Source organism: Anguilla anguilla, chromosome 7 (genome assembly GCF_013347855.1).
Source record: "Anguilla anguilla isolate fAngAng1 chromosome 7, fAngAng1.pri, whole genome shotgun sequence".
Taxonomy (NCBI): domain Eukaryota; kingdom Metazoa; phylum Chordata; class Actinopteri; order Anguilliformes; family Anguillidae; genus Anguilla; species Anguilla anguilla.
The window spans coordinates 26585254-26610083 of NC_049207.1; the positions used below are offsets into that span (position 1 = coordinate 26585254).

Here is a 24830-nt window from a genome sequence, read left to right on the forward strand (position 1 = left end):
AAATGTCATACCTACGCATTTAAATGTTAATCGTGTATGTAAATTCAGAAGAGCTCATCGGACGGGGTTAGGAGGAACGCAGCGAACTTGACTGTTCTGGGACCGAGTGGCACTGTATGGGCCAGTCTTTCTCTGGGACAGGGCCCAAAACCTGGTAACACGTTCATTTGAGCTACACATCATAACAGCTCATAACACAGTCATAAACATGACATAACCAAGTCATAAAAGCATATCGTAGCTCATGACATGTTATAACACTGCCATAAACATGACATGAGGCCTGTCATAATGACATTTTACAGCTTCTGACATGTGCTAACATTGTCATATAATACTCAGTGATCATTTTGTGAGTTACACTGCATGGCCAAAAGCATGTGGACACTTGACATCAAACATCTCAACCAAAATTCTGTGCATTAATATGGAGTTGATCCATCCATTGCTGCTGTAACAACCTCAACTCTTCTGGCAAGACTTAACATTAGATGTTGGAGCATTGCTACAGAGATTTACTTCCATTCAGCCAAAAGAGCATTAGTGAGGTCGGGCACCGATTGGCCGATTAGGCTAGACTCAAAGTTGCCTTTCCAACAGATCCCCAAAGTGTTGGATAGGGTTGAGTTCAAGGCTCTGTGCAGGCCAGTCAAGTTTTTCCACACCGTTCTCAACAAAATCATTTCTACAATGCCCTTGTTGTGTACCCGGGGGCATTACCATGCTGAAACAGGAAAGGCCTTATCACAAAGATATGTTACTTATATAACTATGTCATGAGATGCAATATGTCATCAAGACTGGATGACATGATGTCATGTCATGCAAATGGTAGCTATATTGAGGTTTATGTCATATAGTTCAAGTGAAATTTTACTAAAAGTCCTATCGTCTTTCTGTAATCAGGATGTAGGGAAATTGGGGGGTGGGGAGCAGGGGGACAAAATAAAAAAAAGAGGGGGGAAAAAGCCAGTGCAAAAGATTTCCACTGCATGACCGGAACACCTTAAGAGCTCAAAGTGAGCAGCACCGGTCCGAGACGCGAAAGAACACCTGTGACGGGTGCCTATTTAAAAAAATCTTCCGGTGCATATTTCAGACTGGTTCCGCAGAGGCTGCACGTCAAACAAAAACACCGCCTTCGCAAACGCGGCAGGCCTGGTGCCCCGCGCCTTATCCTAAGTTGACCGAGGAGATGTTTCGCACAGAACGGGCGCAAAGGCGTATGTGCAGAACGCAGCGTCCGTTTACAGCAAATGGCAACCAAACATGGTTTCGCTTCCGCGACGGAGAAAAAACGCCAAACAACCTTAGTCATGTACCAGAAGGACTCGCAATACGCACAGAGGATAGGATGCCCCTATACTGTCTAAATAAAGAAGCTGGTATGCATTTGAAATCTAACTCCCACGCCAATGTTCTCTACTATTCACTCGCTTAGCAGGCTACAAACAGTACGTAGCCCCAATTATAGCACTTATGGAAACCATAACTCTCAAATCTCTCATAATGACTTTTTTTATATACAATATTGGTATATAAGATAGAACATAAATTACTACACAAACGGGGAAAAAAAATAATTTCAAACTATTCACAATTGACTCCGAAAAATCAAAGCAATAAAACGAAAAGAAAAGTAAAACCTCAAGAGACAACACACAACTCAATGAACAGTTTAGAAATTGTCATATATAACTATATATACTTTCTGTGCTCCCAAGACTAGTTAAGTGTGACCTGAAAGGAAAAATGAGTTGTTAAAAACCTCCACCCCACCCCCTTCCCCAAATCGCAGGTGTCCATCCCACCACCTCCCCAAATCGCTGGTGTCCATGCTGACAACCATGCACAAGAAAAACAGCCTTTTTTGCAACAAAGGGAAGAGCCTCATCCAGAGGGGGTCATGTGACTCCTCTCCCTCATTGACATGTAAACAGAGCATGGTAGTGTCTTGGGTCCTTGTCCAGTCTTTCTTCTGTACAAAAGTATAAATATATGCTTTCTTCAATTCTTCTTTTCTTTTCACACACTAGAACTTTTTTGTCATTTTTTTTTTGTTCTTTTTCTTTATAGTCCACCAGGTACTGCAAAATTTTCTGTTCATGATTTGCTGGGTTGTGTATGCATGTGTGCTTGTGTGTGTGTGTGTGTGTGTGTGTGTGTGTGTGAGAGAGAGAGAGAGAGAGAGAGAGAGAGAGAGAGAGGGAGAGAAAGAGAGAGCGAGAAAGAGTACTAGTCCATGTGTGTGTGAGGGTGTGTGAGTGTGTTTGCGCTTGTGTGTGTGTGTGTGTGTGTGTGTGTGTGTGTGTGTGTGTGTGTCTTTGCTGGGATGATCATCTGTGCATAAATAGAAGGGGTCCAGGGTAATGAGGCCAGGGAGGCCAGTTCAACCAAATTTGTCCCATTACAGCAAATCCATTTTGGGTCGATAATGCAAAAGAAGGGGGGATTTCTGCAAAGGAAAGCAAAACAATAGTTACTAGAAAACCATGTAATCAACCTTCTCTCTTACAGAATATACAAGTATTAAAACTGACACAGATTTTAATTTATCCATTTCTGTTCTTCAGCTTGATTAAATCCCAAATTAAGATATTGTGACAGGAATTGCCTGACATTCACCACCAACACCAACTTGTAAGAAAGGCATATTAACCAACCAGTAAGAAAGGTGATATTAAACAACTTGTATGAAAGGCATATAACCAACAAAGAAAGAGATATTAATAAGACCAGTTTTCATGTTTCATATTGTACTGCCTTGTCATCTTCCAACAGTCAGTTTTCCAGTGTTAAAAATCTTTTTAGTGCAGTTCAGCTCTTTAATAAGTACCTTAAATCTCCATCTTGTCACAACTACAAATTTCAATGTGTGATCCTTGCCCAAGATTTCTTCATTGCATAAAATGTCCAGCTGAAAAACAAATATGATAAAAGAATTTCATTTAAAAAAATGTAACACAGCTTAAAAATAAAATAAAAAACCAATAGCAATGACACAAAGCAAAGCAAATGTAACGTTTCTCAAGCATGAGTAACACCTACAGTCTTCATATTCATTAACGTTGGGGAAAGAATTAGTCATTTTCACAATTTTGAGCACAGTTCCATCTCAGGACCTACCTACACTTATCAGGAAATCTCTACTTAACAACCGTACACTTGAAAAACAGCTTACAGTTTGAATCGGTCAATTCGTGAACTGAATTTATTGAAATTCAAGTCATGAACCGGGGGAAAAAAATCCCCAAAAACATTAATCCCATTTTTGCAGTCCATGAACTGAATTTTAAATCAATCTCTAAAATGAATGACATAAATGGAGTTGACCTCCATGGTATGGCGCAGACAGCAATTGTAGATGCCAAATTATTATCTGTGGCTGATAAAGATGTAATGGGGATTTTGATTCTCTTTGGCAGCAAAAAGCTGACCTGTTGCTACGGAGCGCCTGTTGTTTTTTCTTTTCCCGCCGAAACCGACTTCACGCGGTATCCGTCTCTGCTCGACGCCGCGGATCGGCCCCGTGCAGCCCGCGAGGGAAAGGAGGCGGGAGAGAAAGATGTCGCTCGGAGGGAGGGACGGGGGCGGACGGGGGGGGGGGCGCGAGGGGAGAAACGAGAACACGAGATGATTTGTCGCGTGCGGCTGTCGCGCGGGGCGTTCCCCGACGCGCGGCTCTCGACAGGGCCCCTCAGATAAAAGGTGACGGAGAGCGGACGACGCCGAGCGAGCGCGTCGCGCCGCGAACGTACGGCGGGTGACAAACGGACCCGCGATGGAAAAGACGACGGCGTGACGGGGGGGGGACCTCGGGCTAGCGAGCGCGCGGACGCGCGGCGGATTTATCGGTCGTTAGCACTTCGAAGGAAAGCGGAGGGAGACGGCGTGTGAGAAACGGCCAACGCCGCACCCGAGGGAGACGCGTGACTGGCCCACGAACGGGTCCAGAGGCAGAGGTGGGCCAGTTGAGGCTTTGCCTGCCCCCAAAATGGGCGGAGCCAAAAAAAATGTTATCGGTGAAGAAATCGTGGCGATTTGCTGCAGAGAACAGAGTCTATTTTTCATTCGCTGATATGAATCTGTGGCTTTATCCCTCACAGAGTTAATGAAACCTCATGCTCCCTTCACTTACTAACAGGGCGGTCTGAAGATAGAGGAAGAGGAAGACTGCTTAGAGCAGGGGTTTCTCAATTCAATTCAATTCAAAAATGCTTTATTGGCATGACAAGATAACAACTTATGTTGCCAGGTTTCTCCCTGTTCCTGGAGGGCCGAGAGTCCATTTAGAATTTCTGTTTCCACCGGTTACTCTGGCTGAATTATCTGTACACACTGACATCACATCACTCACAGATTAGATTGTTCATTCGTCCATCAGTACATGCAACTAAAGCATCACATAAAGGGTTGGGCTCCTTATAAATAACTGCAGGAGAGCAGGAATGAAATACAGAAATGGACACTGCCCTCCAGGAGCAGGATTCCCCACCCTGGCCAAGGCAGAAGTGCCACAAGGAGCACAAGGGTAGGCGTCACGTGTCAGGAAAGCCTCTCTCTCCGGCGAGGGCAACCATGGTATCAGCGTTTTATGCAGCGCCAGAGACTCGCCCGCCCAGGTGGGGCAGGGTGCCGGGTCATCGGGGTGAGGGGTGCGGTTCGCTACCTCGTTAAAGGACGTAAGGTTGAGCTTTTTGGCGATGAACTTCTTGAGGTGCAGGACGGTCGCCTGTGCTGAGCACCGAATCCACTTCCTCTTCAGACCCCTCAGTTTACTGCTGTTGCACTCCAAACAGATACTGACCTGAGAGAGAGAGGCATACAATTGACGACATTATACTGTAAGTTATGCAAGTGGTTTTTGTAAACCTTTGGCAACACGTATACTGAAGTATATCAATAAAACATTTTGAATTGAATTTAGAGAGAGAGAGAGAGAGAGAGAGAGAGCTGTTACACTTCAAACAGATACATGTTTGCCGGAGAGAGGGAGAAGGAGAAGCAGACCAGACAAAGAAATTTTTTTAAAAAGAATGGTGAGCTCCTCACCTAGCAGAACATGGGTGGGGCCAGCAGCCTGTCTGCCCTAACCCTGTTTCATTGGCTCTGCTCTGCTCTAACCCTGTTTCATTGGCTCTGCTCTGCTCTAATCCGGTTTCGTTGGCTCTGCTCTGCTCTAACCCCATTTTATTGCCTCTGCTCTAACCCTGTTTCACTGGCTCTGCTCTGCTCTAACCCCATTTCATTGGTTCTGCTCTGCTCTAACCCCATTTCATTGGCTCTGCTCGGCTTCAATCTCATTTCAATGGCTCTGCTCTGCTCTGCTCTAACCCCGTTTCATTGGCTCTGCTCGGCTTCAATCTCATTTCAATGGCTCTGCTCTGCTCTAACCCCATTTCATTGGCTCTGCTCTGCTTCAATCCCGTTTCAATGGCTCTGCTCTGCTCTGCTCTGCTCTGCTCTAACCCCGTTTCATTGGCTCTGCTCTGCTCTAACCCCGTTTCATTGGCTCTGCTCTGCTTCAATCCCGTTTCAATGGCTCTGCTCTGCTCTGCTCTAACCCCGTTTCATTGGTTCTGCTCTGCTCTAACCCCATTTCATTGGCTCTGCTTGGCTTCAATCTCGTTTCAATGGCACTGCTCTGCTCTAACCCCATTTCATTGGCTCTGCTCTGCTTCAATCCTGTTTCAATGGCTCTGCTCTGCTCTAACCCCACTTCATTGGCTCTGCTCTAAACCCATTTTTTTGGCTCTGCTCTCTTTTATAAATGCATCATGTGCACGTCCACTGAGACAGCACACCTCCCTAAGCCATTCTGTCACATAATGAACGTAATAAGGGCTTAATATATGCCATATAACAGCATTTGAGCACTGCTATGAGATAAACAGGCCATTCAGCTCAGAGTCACGCATAAATATCACCAAAAATATTATTATTATTTCTGAAACTAATATCTCAAATAATAATAAATGTGATTTATGTGGTGCTTCTCATTCATTAAACAGAAGCAACGAATGCACTAATAAAAGGTAGTTCAAATTATAGCGAAAATTATACTTCTTAATGCAGCCATAAAAACAGCTTTCAAACGGGCAACAGGGAACGAGAGCGCTGGGTGTGACGAGGGAAGCGTGCCATTTCCTCGATACCGAACGTCTTTTCATTTCATGCATTCATATTCGGGAAGGGTAAGAAATCTCCAGACTCAACACGTCTGACTCAACCGGCCTGAATACAAAATGGCACGACGGTGAAAGGCAAGGCTTTCACGCAGGCTGCCATCATAGCAGGATTCCATTCACTCTGATTCTGGATTTTGAATTGAGATAGCGAATATTCTCTCGCGTATTGGTGAAAGCGCCAGGCATCAATGCTTACTGCAGGAGACGGAAAAGATAGATGTACAGTCAAAAAGTAAAAGGTGGGGGGGGTAAGTTATTCATAAAATTCTCTTGGTGCAGATAAACTCTGTACCAGCAGGCCTACTGCCTTTGCATTTCACACACCAAAAATAGCGTGACCGAGTGAAATGGATCTTTTGAAACGGGTTTAAAAAATACCCGTCGCTATTGTCATAGGGGCGCAAGGATGCTAATGCTGCGACGTTCTTTTAGAGAGAAAAGACGACGGACGAAAAGGCTAACGCTACCGGGGTTGCCCGTTTCTGATGTGGTGTAGCAAGCAAGCTGGCACTGTGAAAGAGGACACTTTTCCACAATGCGGTAAGCGCTCCAGACTTTTTTGCGGCTGACCGCATGGACAGATTGTCGGGGTGAAGCTGCGTAGCGTCCTGCTTATACGATGACGTTAAGAGATGCCATGGCACGGCACATGCTTTCAAAAACCTCTGTTCTGACCGACTCAATTATTTAACACAGGACGGAGGTCACGTTCCTCCATTTCTCAGTCTGTCTCAAATTTTTCTTTGCTGCCTGACTACACGCTTCTCCCCTCCTTCTCTCAACTTCTGTCTCTCGCCTCCTACCTCTTCCTTTCTCTCCCTTTCTCTATTTATCTCTCCTTCATATTTCTGTTTGACCAACTCAACCCCTCCCCCACCCCCCATCCCCCCACCTCTCTCACTCCCTGTATGTGTATGCCATGCACAAATGCTGCAGGCGCAATGCAGTATTTATTCAATATTCTGACCTCACTGCATCTCTGCAGAATATCAACAGGGCAGAGCCTCCACCCTGTTGCCTTCGAAAGGGACACTTCCTGCTTCTCCCGTCTAACGTCCTCATCCAACCAATAACCAGAAGAACAAATCACACACGCACGCACACAAGCACACACACACACACATGCACGCAAGAATGCACTTAAAAACAGACACACACACACACGCACACGTAAACATGCACTCAAACACACACACACACACACACACACACACGCACGCACGCACGCAGTCACATACACACACTCCGCAACACACCCACACACGCAAACACCTCTTTCTGTATTTTTATCCAACAAAAAAACAGAAGAAAAAAATCACACACATACGCACACGCATGCACTCAGACACCACTTTCTGCATCTGTATCCAACCAACACCAGCGGATCCACTTCGCAACTTTTCTACCGAAGGAAGAAGAACTTGTTTGTGGATGTTTGCGCATCTGGTAATTTTACCCACAGGTGCATGGTGAGGATATCAACTCAATAAAAAATCCAATAAATCCCAGCATGCAGTGTTTTCACTAAGTTTCATTCACTTAAGACTTAGCTACCTCATATTACATCCGAGCCCGGATGAAGGTCTCACAGCTGAAATATTAGCACTTTTCAATAAATAGATGAAACTGGGAAAGAGCACCATGGGTACCAAGAGCCCTGAAATGACTGTACACCATAGATACTTTCCAAGCAACTTTTCGCATGTTTTTATGTTCCTTTGCCCAGTGTCCATGAATCACAGTAGCCCTTAATAACATATAGATTTAAGGGGATAAATATACCGATGCTGAACTTAGCTGAACTGACCAGTACTTTCACTGTGACAGGTAACATTGTGTAGTTTTTCCAAACGCAGACAGCCGTGGCAACCCGATCAGCAGCCTCAGTCTACAATATTATTAATCTCACTGCTTAGTACAAGCAACTGGATATAGGATTTATATCAGAACCGACAGTACAACCTTATTATAAATGTGAAGTATGTCTGGGCGAGCTCATGAGACAGCTGTACCGAAACAGGTGTAGAAAGACAGGTAAAGTGAGACAGCTGTAGTCACACAGGTACGGTCAAACAGGTAAAGTAGGATGGGAATATTGAGACAGGTGTAGTCTCACAGGTGTAAATGGACAGGTGCAGGGAGAGAGACAAAGTGAGATGGGTATACTGAGACAGGTGTAGTCTCACAGGTGTAAATGGACAGGTGTGGTGAGAGAGGCAAAGTGAGATGGATATATAGAGACAGGTGTAGTCACACAGGTGTAATCGGACAGGTATGGTGAGACAGGCAAAGTGAGATGGGTATATTGAGACAGGTGTAGTCACACAGGTGTACTCAGACAGGCGTAGTGAGAGAGGCAAAGTGAGATGGGTATATTGAGACAGGTGTAGTAACACAGGTGTACTCAGACAGGCGTAGTGAGAGAGGCAAAGTGAAATGGGTATACTGAGACAGGTGTAGTCACACAGGTGTACTCAGACAGGTGTAGTGAGAGAGGCAAAGTGAGATGGGAATATTGAGACAGGTGTAGTAACACGGGTGTACTCAGACAGGTGTGGTGAGAGAGGCATGGGCACGCACCTGCTCGTCGCTGCGGTGGTAGTCGTTTTCTTCCTCCTGCTTCTCCTCGGCCGTTTCCTTGCTGGTTGTGTCCTCAGTCTTCACCTCGCCTGCAGTGGTGGAGACAGGTCAGGCTCAGAGAACGCATTTCAGAATAAAAGTCCTCACCATCTGCCCTCCCCTGTATGAACCGCACATTCACCCTGTCCAGCCCGGCAGCTGTGTAGCATTTTCACCTTGCATTAAAGGCAAAATCATTTCACACATTTAGACCAAGACTATCTATATGGGATAGCAGGTCCAGGTGGGGAGGGGGTGGAGCGATATGGGAAGGGGGTGTGGCACAGTAGAGAGGAGTGGACTTAGGTGAGGGAGGGGGTCGGTTTAGGGGATGAGGGTTATGGCTGTGTGGGGAAGGGGTAGAATTAGGAATAAAATAGGTGGGGCAAAAGGAGGGAGGGGCAGGCGAGTTGGTGAGGGGGCAGGGCCAGATGAAAAGGGTGTGGTCTTGGAAATTGCTTGGCACTACCAACCTCTAGGGAATCACTGCACTTTGACCCCTGGTCTCAGCACCGGTCTGTGCAGTGGGTAAGAGCGCCGGCTAACCGGCGGTAAAGCAATGCTCGGCAAGGTGGCAGGGAGGAGCGGGAGGAATGGGAGGAGCGAGAGGAACGGGAGGAGCAGGAGGAGCGGGAGGAACGGGAGGAACGGGAGGAGCGGGAGGAGCGGGAGGAGCAGGTGGAGCAGGCGGAGCAGGAGGAGCGGGAGGAGCAGGAGGAGCAGGAGGAGCAGAAAGAGAGGGAGGAGCAGGAGGAGAGGGAGGAGCAAGAGGAGCGGGAGGAGCGGGAGGAGCGGGCGGAGGTGGAGGAGCAGGAGGAGCAGGAGGAGAGGGAGGAGCAAGAGGAGCGGGAGGAGCGGGCGGAGGGGGAGGAGCAGGAGGAGCCGGAGGAGCAGGAAAAGCAGGAGCAGCAGGAGGAGTGGGAGGAGCAAGAGGAGCGGGAGGAGCGGGAGGAGCGGGAGGAGCAGGAGGAGCGACAGGAGCGGGAGGAGCAGGAGCAGCGGGAGGAGCAGGAGCAGCGGGAGGAGCGGGAGGAGCGGGAGCAGCGGGAGGAGCAGGAGGAGCGGGAGGAGCGGGAGGAGCAGGAGGAGTGGGAGGAGCGGGAGGAGCAGGAGGAGCGGGAGGAGCGGGAGGAGCAGGAGGAGCAGGAGCGCACCGTTCCGCTGAGGATCCAGGTGAGCCTTCACGTTGCACGGCTCTCCTTTGACGTCGCCTGGCACCTCCATCCCGAGCTTCTGGTAGAAGTCCCTCTGCTTTTTCATTTCCTCTGCAGAGGAGAGAAGTGGGGGGGGGGGGGAACGCAATCTTAATTTCTGCTCCGAGCGCGATGGCGACAGAGGTGACCCGGGGTTCACCTGGCCCGTCATGCCGCTCGGGACCGCGGTGACCTCTGACCTTCTGTCATGTCATCGCGGCGATAACGTTTTCCCTGAGGAGGGGGGGGGGGGGGGGGGGTTGTGTGCTGAAAGCTGATGGATCGCGCAACAATTGGACCCACACAAAAGACTGGAATAGCATTTCTGCTGTATATGTATATTTTTTTTTATAGACGTCAATCAGAATGGTGGCAAGCATCCATGATAACATGCCAATCAAGGTATTCCTGACTCAGTGCGTCATTAAAGTCATTAAAGATCCAACGACACTTAGTGCATAGAGTAGGTGCTTATTCACAACAGGGCTTTCTCAACCTACCACCTAATCATCTCCAAGTTTAATTGGCAAAAGACTGCTCCCTCCCTCTCCACCTCAACCTCAACCTCAAAGCGTTGTGGCCCAAAATGGCTGCCATGCGTCAATCAGGCGGATGGCTGAAGCGTGTAACCCCCTCATCACTGTGAAGCGCTTTGAGTGTGAGAACAGTGTTATATAAATGCAAGGAATTATTATTTATTATTATTATTATTATTATTATTAGCAGTCCGTGGCTAAGAGGCGTTAGCAGCCGGGGCAAACGGCAGTACTGCGCTAAGCTCCGAGCTCTCTGTGTGGAGCGGGAGCCTCCCTGCTGAACGCACAGCCTCTGATGTGTTCACGGGTTTCTGCAGCGACAGACGGGGCACGCCGGTATTACTGAGAGGAGAGATGCGTGAGCGCACGGGCTAGTACTGACCTTCCTGGAGCCCCGGCACCAATTTGTACACAATATCTTGCATTGTCCTGTCATGGCTGAGAGAGAGAGAGAGAGAGAGAGAGAGAGAGAGAGAGAGAGAGACAGAAACAGAGAGAGAGAAACATTAAAACATATCACTGGAACCATGCCGTGAATTTCAAGTGAAATTCAAATCCACGAATACCCATTATAGAGGGAAAACTAATTCTAATGTGTGTGCTTGTGTGTGTAAGTAAATATTTATATACATACAAATACACAGACATGTATGTGAATTCAGACTCAAATGAGAGTGGTACACCCAATCATAGTAGTCCAAAGAGAGAAAAAATAAAGAAAGGAAAAAAAACAAAAAAAAAACACAAAAAATAACAATAAAAAAAAAGAAAAAATTAAATAAACCTTCAGATTGCTGACCTGTCAGAACAGGTCGTTCCCACCCCTCACCCCCCCCCCCCCCCCACCCGATATCCACCGGAACTCAGTTTTTAGCAGAACATGTCCGTCAAAGCAGGGACTGCTGAAAACACAGCGGGGGACCTTCAAGGAGTCAGTGACACCCTTCAGAGAAGACGGGGTGCCCGTACTGCGCTTGTGAGGTCGAGGGGCTTTTACTGGGTGGCCTCACATATTTTTGAAGGCAGGAAAATGGAGGGGGGGGGGGGTGTGAGAATGGAACAGATTAGCGTCTGGCGGGAAGTGGAGTGAGTGACAGATTGCTGTTCTGAGAACAAAAAAAAAAAGCGGGGTAAAAATAGACCGGTAATTTATTAATTTATGTGTGTCTAAGTGGGTTTAATTAACTCTGACACCAGAGCAATCTGCATGAGAGACATTTTTCGAGAGGGGGGAGAAACGCGTCCGCGTGGAGTGGGGGCACGAAATCGAGCGTGCGCGCGCTGGAGAGAGAGAGAGGTACTTGGGAAAGGGGGAAATCTAAGCCGAGCAAATTAAAGTAAGCCAACTATTTAACTTGCATTCCGCTCGCTTGATTTCATTACAACGCAGGTGTCTCCTCCTTCCCCGCATCAGACTCCTGTTAAATTACCGCCCGGCTGAGTATCCTGTCCCGTCTACGTCCGTTTTACTTTGCGTTCGTTTTTGTCTCCTGTCGCGTGGACTTGTCCGCTTGTTTAGTTCTCACGAGTCCGGCCTGAGGACCGGGCAGCGAACGGATACTTCAGTGGGATGAGGTTTTAGAAAACGGCAGAGGTGGTGTTCACACAAGCGCAGGGATAACTACGCAGTTCCAGCTACTGCCTCTCCACTGCCGCTTCAGAAAGCAGGTCAGTGTTCTGTATCCCCGGCAACAGGCTACACAGAAAATAAACATACGCTTTGATTTGTTTTCATGTTTCTCCCCCAGAAAAAAATACACCGCCAGTTTTTATTGCGTTCCCCCGCTGAAGAATTCCAGGGCAACTAAAGAAAGGCTTTATCGATGATGCTTTATTAATTGCAGTTTAATTGCAAACCAGCATCTGCCGGCTCATCTGCGCGCACAATGTGTTGACAACGGAGAAGTTGGAAGGCAAGGAAAAAAAACAAAACACAACAAGTGCAATCTTTGTTGAGCTCCGGTTCCTGTTTGTGCATTGGTCGCGTCCAGCAGGGTGGAGTCAGCTGATTGGCTAACGCCTGGCCCAGGGGAATCGAGGTCTTGTGAGGGTTCCGTTTCCTCAGCCAGCACCAGAACTCAACTACACCGCGCCCTAGACCCATTTCTCCCCTCATCCATTAATCTTGCATTCCTATAAATGCTGAAATTAAGTTCGGCTCCAAACTTTTTTTTTTTTTTTTTCTCCATCCTTCTCCGACACCCACACACTTCAAAGGGGAGAGGGGGAGTTATGAATATTTCATATGTTTTGGAAGTTGTTAATGGTTGCATCATTATTCCCACACACTGTAACACAGAATATTTAGATACGCCAAACACTGATCTCATTCGCATTCTCAGAACTGAAATTTCTACCTACCAGAGAAGCCGATAATGACTGTCAGTATCTTATGCTCATTTATTCTTGATATTTTGCAATTGACACTTTTGTAATTCGCTCTGGATAACATGCACTGCTAACTGTTCGTAAGGTTAAATAATGAATGAAGGGAATGCTGGGCATGAATAAATTATTCTGGCATTTTCCACAAAAACTGGGGAGAATTCTGACATCTGCTCGGAGGTTACAGCACCAGGGCTTAAAGGGCAGCTGGACTCTTCAAAGCCAGCGAGCGCGGCGCCCTGGAGAGGATCTTATAGCTGACACAGTTCCAGTTCGCACGTGACGGACTCCCTGGCACAGAGCAGGCGCTGATTCTCATCACGACTGAAGCCCCAGTAAAGAGGCGGGACGTGTTAACACGCGCACAGGACGTGTGCTCAAAGAGCTCTTCAGATGGACTTCAGAAAAGAGCTGTATCAATAAAGGTCCTGGTATTACCACCTAACTAAACCTCACTTCAGATAGATAGGGGTGACATAGCTCAGGAGGTAAGACCGATTGTCTGGCAGTCGGAGGGTTGCCGGTTCAAACCCCGCCCTGGGCGTGTCGAAGTGTCCTTGAGCAAGACACCTAACCCCTAACTGCTCTGGCAAATGAGAGGCATCAATTGTAAAGTGCTTTGGATAAAAGCGCTATATAAATGCAGTCCATTAGATAAAAAAGTGTAATGGCACTATGTACCTGATGTACCCTAAAGCACAGCAGTGACAATGTACCAGTGATGGTGTACCAGTGATGATGCAGCCCTATAGCATAGCATTGACGATGTAGCGCTATAGCATGACAGTGATGGCGTAGCCCAATAGCGTAGCATTGATGATGTAGCGCTGTAGCATAGCAGTGATGAAGTGGCCCTATAGCGCATCATTAACAATGTAGCGCTACAGCACAGCACTAATGACGTAGCCCTACAGAGTAGCAGTGATGATGTAGCACTGTAGCATAGCAGTGACAACATGGCACTCACCCGATGTACTGCAGTGGATGGCTCTGGTGGATGACTATCCTGCAGGTGGGACAAGTGTTGTTCTCTTCCAGGTACTTCACCAGACAGCTCCTACAAACTGTAGCACAGGACACATTACAGTTACGACCAACTTTACACACAAACACAGGATACACTACAGTTACAACCAAACATTACACACAAACACAGGACACAGTGCAGTTTCAACCAAACATTACACACAAACACAGGATACACTACAGTTACAACCAAACATTACACACAAACACAGGACACAGTGCAGTTTCAACCAAACTTACATACTAACACAGGACAAATTGGACTTGCAAACTAACTTTACATGCTAACACAGGACACATAACAGTTACAACCTAACTTTACATGCTAACAAAGGACACATAACAGTTAAAACCTAACTTTACTGCAATTTAGCATGTATCTGCTGAATTGTGGTTGATCAATACAAGCTATAAGCTCAAACCTTAGAAGTTGAATTGAAATATCATATTAGAAAAATGTAAAATGAAACCTCATATTTATGAAAATCAGCCTTGATGCTGAAATAAAGAGAAGCAAACAGGCGTTTCAATGAAAACAAATAAGGGCGAGCTACCACTAGCGATCAGTCACTCTGATTGAATCAATCATTACGTTTCAACATGGAGCCAAAATGTTTTGACCAGTTCCAACAAGCCAGGGATTTGCAGTTCACTGTAGTTCCACCTACTACAAAACCTCATTCTTCAATCACTGCCTTCTGTGTGTGTGCCTGATAATCAAAGCTCTTCAACAACATGTCAATGTGACAAGAGCTCTTACACAGCTAAATGTCTCCCTCTAGAGCACAAAAGGGATATTACAATGATCTTGACGTTGCTCTTTATACATTGGCTTCCACAATTACAGTATATGTTCACCACAGCAAATTAGCACTGTCTGCTTCAAAGGTCGTCACGGTGACAAAGCGGTGTCTACAAAAGCACTTTTAACTGCAAGGTTGTGGCTTCAAATTCCTGGTGTGATACCGGAATCCTATCCTCGAGCAAAGGGATGTAAAAGGAATTGTTTCAGCGAAACGATGAGGGGTATAAATGCGTAGATTGCAGGATGTGTTTGCTGACTTGGGAGAAGGCAACTGCTCTGCAGGCAAAAAAAGAACAAAAAAAAAAACACAAGGAAAGGCCTAGGAGAGAGGCCCAACCCCCTGTGACCTACAGAGAGAGAGAGATCATTAGGCTATAACCTAAACTGAGAGTCTTAAGACAATCTGATTCGCCTAAAGGGAGAGGCAGTCTTATAAACCCGCCCACAGGACTTCAGAACCTTGACAGGACATGACGACAACAGGCCATTCAGCCCAACACTGCTCGCCATGTTCCCACCACTAAAGTGTACCTGGTGCCTGTAACTAGACAGACAACAATCATGACATGCAACGAAGTATGTTGGACGATGGAGATGGGTAACACAGCCGATTGGGCGCAAATCACGCCACAGATCCTGTCGGCGGGCAGATTCTGCTCCTTTCAGACAGCTTTCTCTGCCCTTGTCGCTATGTAACATGCGGCACGCTGGCATGTTTCAACTGGAGCTCATGCTCGGAGATAGCACGTTCAATAGCCGGATGTGGTGCTGCTTATCGGCCAGCAGGAGGCACTGTTTCGGGACCAGCCAGAAAACCATGCGAGCGTATGCTCCAGTACAGAGTGGAATCTGCGCTGGTCTGAAGCAGAGGTGACTCCACGCAAGGGGGTCGGTCTCTGCATTTTGCCACCGTAAAACATGTCTGAAGCTTATTTAGGGGCCAGCCTGTGCCGGACGGATACCTGGTGAAACAAACAAACAAAAAAAATCGCTAGCTTTTTTTTTTTTTTTCCAGAGGACGGCGTCACGGCGTTTCTGTCTCGGGGTGACGCTGAAGATTGGATAAAAATTCAGAAAGGGGCCCCGTGTTTCGCGCACATCTGAAGAGAAGATCTCGCGGCGGCGGCTTTCTGCTAACACGCGCTCCGCAGCTCACCGCTAAGAGCTCTCAGGCAAATTCAACCTGTTGAATTCAAAAGCACTTGAGCGGCCAAGTAATGAGCTTCCAAACTAACACATCTCGGCGCGGCGAACCTAAAAAACACTGCGTCTGAAACGAACGCGTTTCGGGGGCGAGGCGGTTCCCTTCGAGCCCGGGTTTTTTTTTCCCTCGAGGCGCGTTCAGGCTTTCATTTAAACGCAGTCGCTCGGCAGACGCTCGCCTTCGTTCTCGGTGAGCGGACGACGGGGTGCGAGTAAGCGCGGGTGATTACCGGCGCCCGAGCGGAGCCGGCACGGTCGCCCCGGAGCCGATCTGGACCCGCGGACCATGAGTCAGCCCTTTGTTCCGCACATTTCAACATAACTGCAAACAACAGGCGTGTGAAGTGAGGGCTGCGAGGCTCCCTCTGTGCCCCGGATCACACGCTTCCCTGCGCGGGCCCGCTCCGGAAACCAAAGGAGCCTTTGAGTGAGAGGCTGCGGAACGATCCATCGCAGTGCCTCGCGGGAAAAATAAGCGTGCGGTTCGGAGACGCTCTGTTCCCCACGATAGCGGGCCACGCTTTGAGCCCAAACTTTCACGCGGTACGAGAGGAGAGCCGCTGGAGAGCTCCCGCTTCGGACCAGCTGCAAATCGCGTGCTTGTTAAACAGCAGCTGAGTAATACCCAGCGATCTGCAGACCGCGTGCGTGTGCTCTCTGCACGCACGCGCACACACAGACACATGCACACAATACACATGCATGCACATACACACATACATGTACATACAACACACACGCACACGCACAGATACACACACACTCACGCGCGCCCACAGAACACGCACACACACACATGCACACAACATGCATGCATGCACACACACACACAGACACATGCACACAATACACATGCATGCACATACACACATACATGTACATACAACACACACGCACACGCACAGATACACACACACTCACGCGCGCCCACAGAACACGCACACACACACATGCACACAACACGCATGCATGCACACACACACACACGCACACATGTACATACATACACACACACGCACACAACACACATGCATGCACACACACACACAGACACATGCACACGTGCACACAATACACATGCATGCACACACATACATGCATGCATGTACATACAACACACAGATATACACACACTCACGCGCGCCACACAACACGCACACACACACATGCACACAACACACGTGCATACACACACATACGCATGCGTGTACACACATACAAACACACATGCATGCATGCACTCATGCAAAAACACACACCTCGCAAAACTCAACTTTGCAAAACTGACTAAAATGTTTAGAAATTCAACCCGACAGGAATTTCATTTAGGTATTGGTTTTTGTTGCTGCAACCACAAATGCAATCAGTCAACATTATACCAGTAATACCCCCTCGTACAAATGTTATTTGGAAATGTTATTATCGTTGGTACTTTAGAAAACCGAATAAAGTCCCCACTTACCAACCCTCATCAGGGTGGATATTTCAGTCGTGGGAGATTGCCCTGATGCTATGCACCTTTTGCTTTATGACCACTGGGTGGTGCTAGAGAGCATGTGAAGCTCAGCCCACCCTCACCTCAGTTGAACTGCTCGACTCATTACGGAACATCAGACAGGAGCCACAGACGGCAAAAAGGCATTATACTAAAGCAAGCCAAGCACAGAGCCGGCTCCCTAAGAGAGGAGGGGAACAGGCAGCAATCATTCTCTTTCACAGTATTCAAATCCTTTGCATATTCTTGTCTGCAAAGATGAGACCAAGATCCTGTCTAATAAAGAGTGACCGTGTTTCTCCACTCTGCTCATTACAGCAGGCGTACAGCAGCATTTCACACACCCATTGTCATCCCTGGAAAGCGATTAATTCCAGGGGTCCCCAGCCCAAGACCTGGAAAGCCACAGGATCTTTTGGGAGTCATCTGTGCCTGGTTCTGGACAGCTGCAGGGTGTGCGCTGAAACGCACCACTTAATTAACCAATTACACAGTTGCCTCAGCTCACCTGGTTTCTCAGGTCTAAACTCCATTTTGTTTCTTGAGAGAACAGAAACCCCAGCGGACCCTGTGGCTCACAGGGAGGAGGCCGGCCAGCTGTGTTCTAATCCCACGTGCGTAGCGCCAGGCCTGGATGCCAGCCAGCCAATGGCGACGCAGTACACTCTGCCGCCGCCCACCCTCCGCAAACACTCAAATCAAAAGCAAGGCCACAGATCCCTCTGCTTCACACATAATCCCCAAAATTCCTCTTTTCATTTGTGTGAAAGCACCTTCCGAATGGGGCAACACAAACAAACCGGTTCATTAAGGATTTTCATTTCGGTTTTCTGGGCAGCCGAAAGCCCGCTTGCAAAAATGTTGACCGGAGAGATGGATTTTTTCTGAGAGCCTTATGTGCAGGGGGGTGTATTTATCCATTTATTTTCAGTGCTTGGTAACCACATAGCAACCTGAATTGGCAGGTCGGCGCGGGCAAGTGCGCCAGCCAGCAGACTGTCGCGGAAATTCATTGACGGCGTACAAATATTCCAAATACAAATACAGAACGGAGGGGGTTGTGTCCTGTACGGGAGGAAAAAAAAGCCCTTTGGGGCTGAGCTGCGGGACGTCCGGTACGGCGCGGGACGGGGCGGGACTCACAGGTGTGCAGGCACTCGGTGACGGTGGTGGCGTCGATCAGGTAGCCCTCGCACAGGCGGCAGGTGATGTGGGCGTTGATGTCCCACAGCTTTATCTTCCGGGTCAGCATTTCAGGGTTCTAGAGCGGGGGGGGCAAAGCACGAAAAAGAGTGATTAACACCGCTGCAAAGTGCTCAACACCCTTCCCTGTTAATCAGGCCTGTTCAACTATCTCTTCATGGGGTCTGCAAAGGTATAACTCCAGTCCTGGAGGGCAGCAGTGCCTGCAGGTTTAACTCCAGTCCTGGAGGGCAGCAGTGTCTGCAGGTTTAACTCCAGTCCTGGAGGACCGCAGTGTCTGCAGGTTTAACTCCAGTCCTGGAGGACCGCAGTGTCTGCAGGTTTAACTCCAGTCCTGGAGGACCGTAGTGTCTGCAGGTTTAACTCCAGTCCTGGAGGGGGCGCTGTGTCTACAGGTTTCTTTTTGTGGTTTCACTTCAGCCCGTTTGGGCCCTGGATCACAAGATATGAGCACAGAGCACTGAAACACACAAAAACAACATCATCAAAAAACCCAGCAGTCGCCCTGACCCTCCAGGAAGGGAGCCTGAAATCCCAGTTCTACGAGTTTCATTTGGTCTTGATGTTATCTGCTTTCTGCTTTTCTGCTCTGATGCTTTATCCCTGTCCTCGCTTGCTATCATTCTCAGAAAATGGATTTAAACATTAAATCTATTTCTGTCCTGGCAGATTTCCCATGAAAGTCCTTTCAATCTGGCCACCTAATGCCCCCTTGGTTTACTGGCACAACCCCCTCCCCACCTACCCCAGCGCCCAGCTGATGTATGGAAGAGAAAGAGCTTTGATATCATGGGATGAAAAGCGCTATATAAATACAAACCGTTATCATTGTCCATTCTATCTCTCTGGTCCATGTGACATTAGAGTAAAATAAAGGTTCATATAAACGACAAAGACTGCACCCCAAATACACTGCACTGTACCCCCATCTCCCCCTGCACTCAGCAGTTACCCTCAAACATACAAAGACTCCAGGGCTGCTGGTACAAATCCTAGATAGAATATGACTGCAGGATCCTTGAAGCAGTTACTTAACCTGAATTGTTTCAGTAAATACGTACACACCAGTTGTATAAATCTATAATGTGTAATATATAAGCTATACAGCATGCCTTAGTTAAGAGAAGAGGGACTGCCAGACAGTTCAGAAAGGCTATAATCAGTGGCTACAGTGACAGGTCTCTCCCTACAGAAATGGAATACACAGAAATATACACTGAAATAAAATACATTACCATGAAATTGCAACACTCCACAACATATGAGAAAACATACAAACTGTTGCCAGCTATTGCAATTTATAAATAAAAAAAATTCACAATTGTGAAATATACCACATTTAAAAATTAAAAATAAACTAAAAATGCATATTTACAACATATTTCGGCAAGCTCCATTTAGCGATAAGGGTCCCACTCTGGTATTTTCTATGCAACAGCAGCAGTTTGCACACACCGGTAAAATTAATCACTAGGTATGTCATATTCATGCAGTATGTCATTCTGTTTCAATATGACGTCTGAATTGTAAACAGTTTCAAAGGTTTATTCATGATTGTTGTCTTTTGCAAGTAATTCACTAGGATTCAGCAAAACGCATTGATTACATATTAAGTGGAGCACATAAGCCCCATCCCTTCGTTATAATGAGCCATCAGTGTGTCACACTCTCTTGAGGAGTTCTCCTTTACAAGGGCACTGTGTGAAATAACAGCTAATTCACGCTGGACACACAAACACCACACACTCCGCACGTGTAATGAAGTGCTCTGCTAACACTGACTAGCATAGCGCGGAGATTCCAGAACTTTCCGAGCCCAAAGTTCACTTGAGTAGGCTAAATTCCGCTTTTCCCTCACCAGCTCATTATGTGTTCAAATGTGGAATTAAAAACTGACAGACATGTTGTCAAAACAACTGCGTGTGCAGCGTAACTACCGAAGCGTAGCTAACAACTGCCGTGCTCATCTGACAGCTTCGAATGTCAGCGAAAAGTCTGTAATAATCAGGCAGTCACATTTGTCACGAACCGCTCCAACAACCCAGCGGTGGGTCTCATGATTGATCCGTTTTCTATCGCTTCGATTCTGCCAGTACTCTGAGTCTGATACATCCGTGATTCCGTGGCTGACTTTTCTCAATGCTCCGCTTTGTCGAACCCCTGAAAATTTATTTCAGATGAACTCTGTCAACTGCGCACAGCTACTTTCAGATTACCTTCCATTAGGTTTACAGTACGGGATGAGGAAAATTAAGCTGTCAAGGGAGTCTGTTCATGAATACTGCGCTAAAAGGAACCATAGCAGCTAACGTGACCTACAAGGTATTATTATTCACATCAGCTGCTGATTGACAGACCTTAAATCCAAAGGGTGAAGGCTCTGGGTCAATTCTAGTAGCTTGCTCCCTAGTATCTGTTGTTGTGACTTCATTGGCTCTTCGTATGCTTATAGCAGGGGTGTCCAATCTAATCTGAAAAGGGCCGGTGAGGGTGCAGGTTTTTGTTTCAGCCCGGCACACCACACAGGCCCTCTTTAAATAAGATTGGACACCCCTGGCTTATACAAGCCTTGAACACACAAGCTGTGAGTTTAAACTGCAGGGGCATAGACTGCACATCCCAATGTGCATCGGTGCTGGGTCTTGCCGCATTCCAAAAAAAAAAAAAAAAGGAAATGACCGAAGACACTCACGTTTTGGAGCCGCCCGAAACTGTCCACCTGCCTACCAGCTTGTTCAGGTGTGTAAATAACACTCATAATGCACAGTAATTGGAGCCATTGCAGGTCGTAGTAGAGACTCAGTAAAGCACCGACAGGAATCCAACAGTAGGGGGATCACCTGAGCGCACCCACAGGCTGTATGGAAAACGTGGACTGGCACGCACAGCTCCTCACTGGCCCCGCTATTAGGTCCATGTTTAACATCTGGATGAGTGCTTCCCTGAGTTACAGGCAATTTAGTGGTCCTTTATGACTATGAAATAGTGGTTCTGCTTGCATGTTCAGTGTGTATATTGCGTGTGGTATCCATGTATGAGCATGTGAATAGTCTTCATTAAAATGTTTAAAAGAAAGCTTTTTCCATTAATTTTTCATGAATTTCCATGAATTTCCAAGCCAAGAGTTTAGGGCCGTGTTACTTAATTCAACAAGAACGTTATATTATCCTTTGTAATATTACAACTGGTTATTAAAAATACGGAATTACTTGAGGTTTCTAAACATGCTAAAACTTAACAGATGCAATGCCATCAGGACCACAAAATGTTTAAGGCTCACTGTTTTTCAGTTTCTACCAATTTTCACCAAATATTACCCAGATGTTTTTTTTAAAAGGAGCTGATTGGTTTAAACTGATTGAACGTTTTGACCTATAAAGAGCAGACTTACTCCGAGCGCCGCCATGTGTTTCCCGCGGAGGAACCGGCTCCCACGTCTCTTCTCAGCGGCGTGTGGGCCGTTAGCTCTGCATCATGGGCGGGGCCGTCGGCATGCGGCTGGAGGGGAGGAACCGGGAGGGAGGTTAGCGTTAGCTCCTGCTTCACCGAACCGACGGGCGGGGCTACGGCTGGCTACACGCTAGTGAGGACACCCGAGGACGACGAAGCTAAACAGACGCTTTGCTTTCGGTCCTGGCCTCGAGTCGGCTCATTTAAAAGGCCGCTATAGTCGTGCGCACACACATTCTGCTTTCACCTTTCGGCCAAAGATAGAAATAATTGTTTCATGAATTCAGCCCTGTCACCATACACATACATATACACACACATATTCAGGACTAAATACTCTGGAATATGCCGGAACTCAGAGTCTCAACCCGCATATTCAACACAAGCGTCACAATTGTTTCTCCGACTGTTCACTGCAAAATTTGCTTCAGGTTCATGCCCTAATTCAGTATAAAAAGTCTGTCATTTTCATTGATCAGTCTTTTGTTCAGGACTTGATGGGGCTTCCATCTGCTGTTTTATAAAACAGTACGTTCAGGTTAATTCATTTTTTTGTTTTTTTAGATGTGATAGCCTACAAATGATAATGTTAAGAATAATTTCAGTTTTTTTTTTAAATTTCTGTTCTCGAAAATAGAAAACATATTCCACTGGTATTTCCATTTTTCTAGTAATGCAAAAACAACATGAACACGCACACATATACACCTCAAGGGCACAGCATCCCAACTCCTAACTCAAGTCTTACTGTTTGGCCTCGTCTCAAAGCGGTTTTGAGAATATGGCTCTAATGCACTTGGAGGACTGCAATCTTGCATAAAATATAGGCCTCTCTCTCTCTCTCTCTCTCTCTCTCTATATATATATATATATATATATATACATTTCTGGTTTATTTGGAGAGAAGCTGCTGTGATGAGACAGGGAGTTATTAATGAAGTGGTTGAAAGTGCATTAGACAAAAATAAAAAAAACAAAAGTAGAAACAATAAAAAAAACTAAATTAAATCAATAATAATAATCAGAAATGAAACAATCAATACAAGGCCAATCTGTATCATGGCAGCCAACTGCCAGAGTTGAAGGGGGGGTTGCCCCCTTCCCCACCCTCAGAAGGTTCTGGAAGAAGCTCCTTCAGGCCTGGGGAGGAATGTGTCTCACAGGACATCACAAAGACCCTGGAGTGAGGGCTGAATGAGTCCCATGATAGAGATTACCATGGAGATGGATGGACCTGGAGAAAAAGAAGGGGTTCCCCTCCCCATCCCCCCCCCAGGCCAAATTTCACAGTCCTTTTCACAGAATGCTGACTCAACAAAGCCCTGAGATAAGCTTCTTGCAAAAAAAACGCATGCAAATCTCTCAGGAGAAACCCGGGCTTTTTCATAATCGCCACAGAACGCTGCCTCAACATGGTGCGCTGTTAGCATTAGCATAATGCGGTCCCATCCTCTATCCTGACCCGGCCTTCAGAGAGCGGTGCAGCGGCTGCACTTGATGTCCGTGATCTTACGCCTCTCCCTGCTGCCAGCGGTTGGGCTAATGACACAATTCAGAGCTGAAGTATGCCCTCAATTAAGAGCAGAAGTAGGCCTCATATGGGATTTCTCCACCTGTAATCAAATTAGTGCACTTATCTATCAGGTTAAACTTATCTGTGTCTGCCAAGCCACAAATGACCTGACACAAATGTAGGGGTGTCCGTGTGTGTGTGTGTGTGTGTGTGTGTGTGTGTATGTGTGTGTGTGTGTGTGTGTATGTGTGTGTGTGTGTTTGTGTGTGTGAGCGTCTGAGCGTGAAAAAATAATTATGCGGCCTATGAACAGGGTTTGAATTCACACACTTGCCTCACTGAACAGTGTAGGGGTAGATTTGTACCCAGAAGGTCAGATAACGTCGAAAAATTTTAACTGTGCAAGGCACGGTGGAGAGGGATATCCACTAAAAACATACTTTCAGCAGAGTGAGCTAATGCTAACACAAATGACACTGGCATATATTTCCACTTGTTACCCCCTTACACTGAACGGAAAGTGAAAGGAAATCATGTCATTGGTCTCAATTCAATCTGCCTCCGACAGGGCAACCTGTCACATGCGATTTTCTACTACAGACTGTAACCAGGTCCCATCGGCAGCTTAAGAGCACACACTCACTCAAAAACAGAACGACAGCAAACAGCCCAATGTGTGTGACAGAACCAGCAAATCCGACTGATGGATCATTACAGCATCACCATTACTGACCTGAAATGCTCTTGTCACTGATTACCGTTCAAAAAAAAAAAGTCAGTTTGCTTACAGAATGAAAAAACAGTTATCTACAAGTAAAAATCTTGTTTTTATTTTATCACAGACTGGGGTAAGTCCGTGTCAATTCAACATACTTTTGGACTATGTCGTCACAGATTTTGAGATTTGGCATGCTGATTTGGTCTTACAAGAAACCATTGGAACCAAAATGACACTAATTCTCAGATCGTTAATCTGTGAGATATAGGTTATAGGTTTATATATATATATATATATATATATATATATATATATATATATATATATATATATATATATATATATATATATATATATATATATAGACAGGTGACGAATTTAGGGAAAAATCAACATAAAATGTTAGTATGTTGGTTAGTAATCTTAGTAAGGCACTGAGCCACCACAAGCTGCCAGAACAGATTTAATGCACCTTGGCATAGATTTGACTAGTCAC

At 46.6% G+C, this 24830-nt stretch overlaps 1 protein-coding gene across 1 annotated transcript in view; it reads right to left on the reverse strand.

Moving 5' to 3' along the window:
- Nucleotides 1–2252: 2252 nt before the first annotated feature.
- The window catches only part of LOC118231417 (polycomb group RING finger protein 3), a 54060-nt gene continuing 31482 nt past the window's right edge, over nucleotides 2253–24830 (reverse strand). The window contains exons 2-10 of the mRNA XM_035425195.1: nucleotides 22045–22151; nucleotides 18594–18711; nucleotides 13889–13985; nucleotides 10919–10974; nucleotides 9962–10072; nucleotides 8769–8857; nucleotides 4670–4807; nucleotides 2837–2917; nucleotides 2253–2455 (exon numbers count right to left, since the gene is read on the reverse strand). Coding sequence (XP_035281086.1) covers nucleotides 2408–2455; nucleotides 2837–2917; nucleotides 4670–4807; nucleotides 8769–8857; nucleotides 9962–10072; nucleotides 10919–10974; nucleotides 13889–13985; nucleotides 18594–18711; nucleotides 22045–22059 — 753 coding nt within the window. The 5' untranslated portion in view covers nucleotides 22060–22151 and the 3' untranslated portion in view covers nucleotides 2253–2407. The remainder of the gene's footprint in view (nucleotides 2456–2836; nucleotides 2918–4669; nucleotides 4808–8768; nucleotides 8858–9961; nucleotides 10073–10918; nucleotides 10975–13888; nucleotides 13986–18593; nucleotides 18712–22044; nucleotides 22152–24830) is intronic.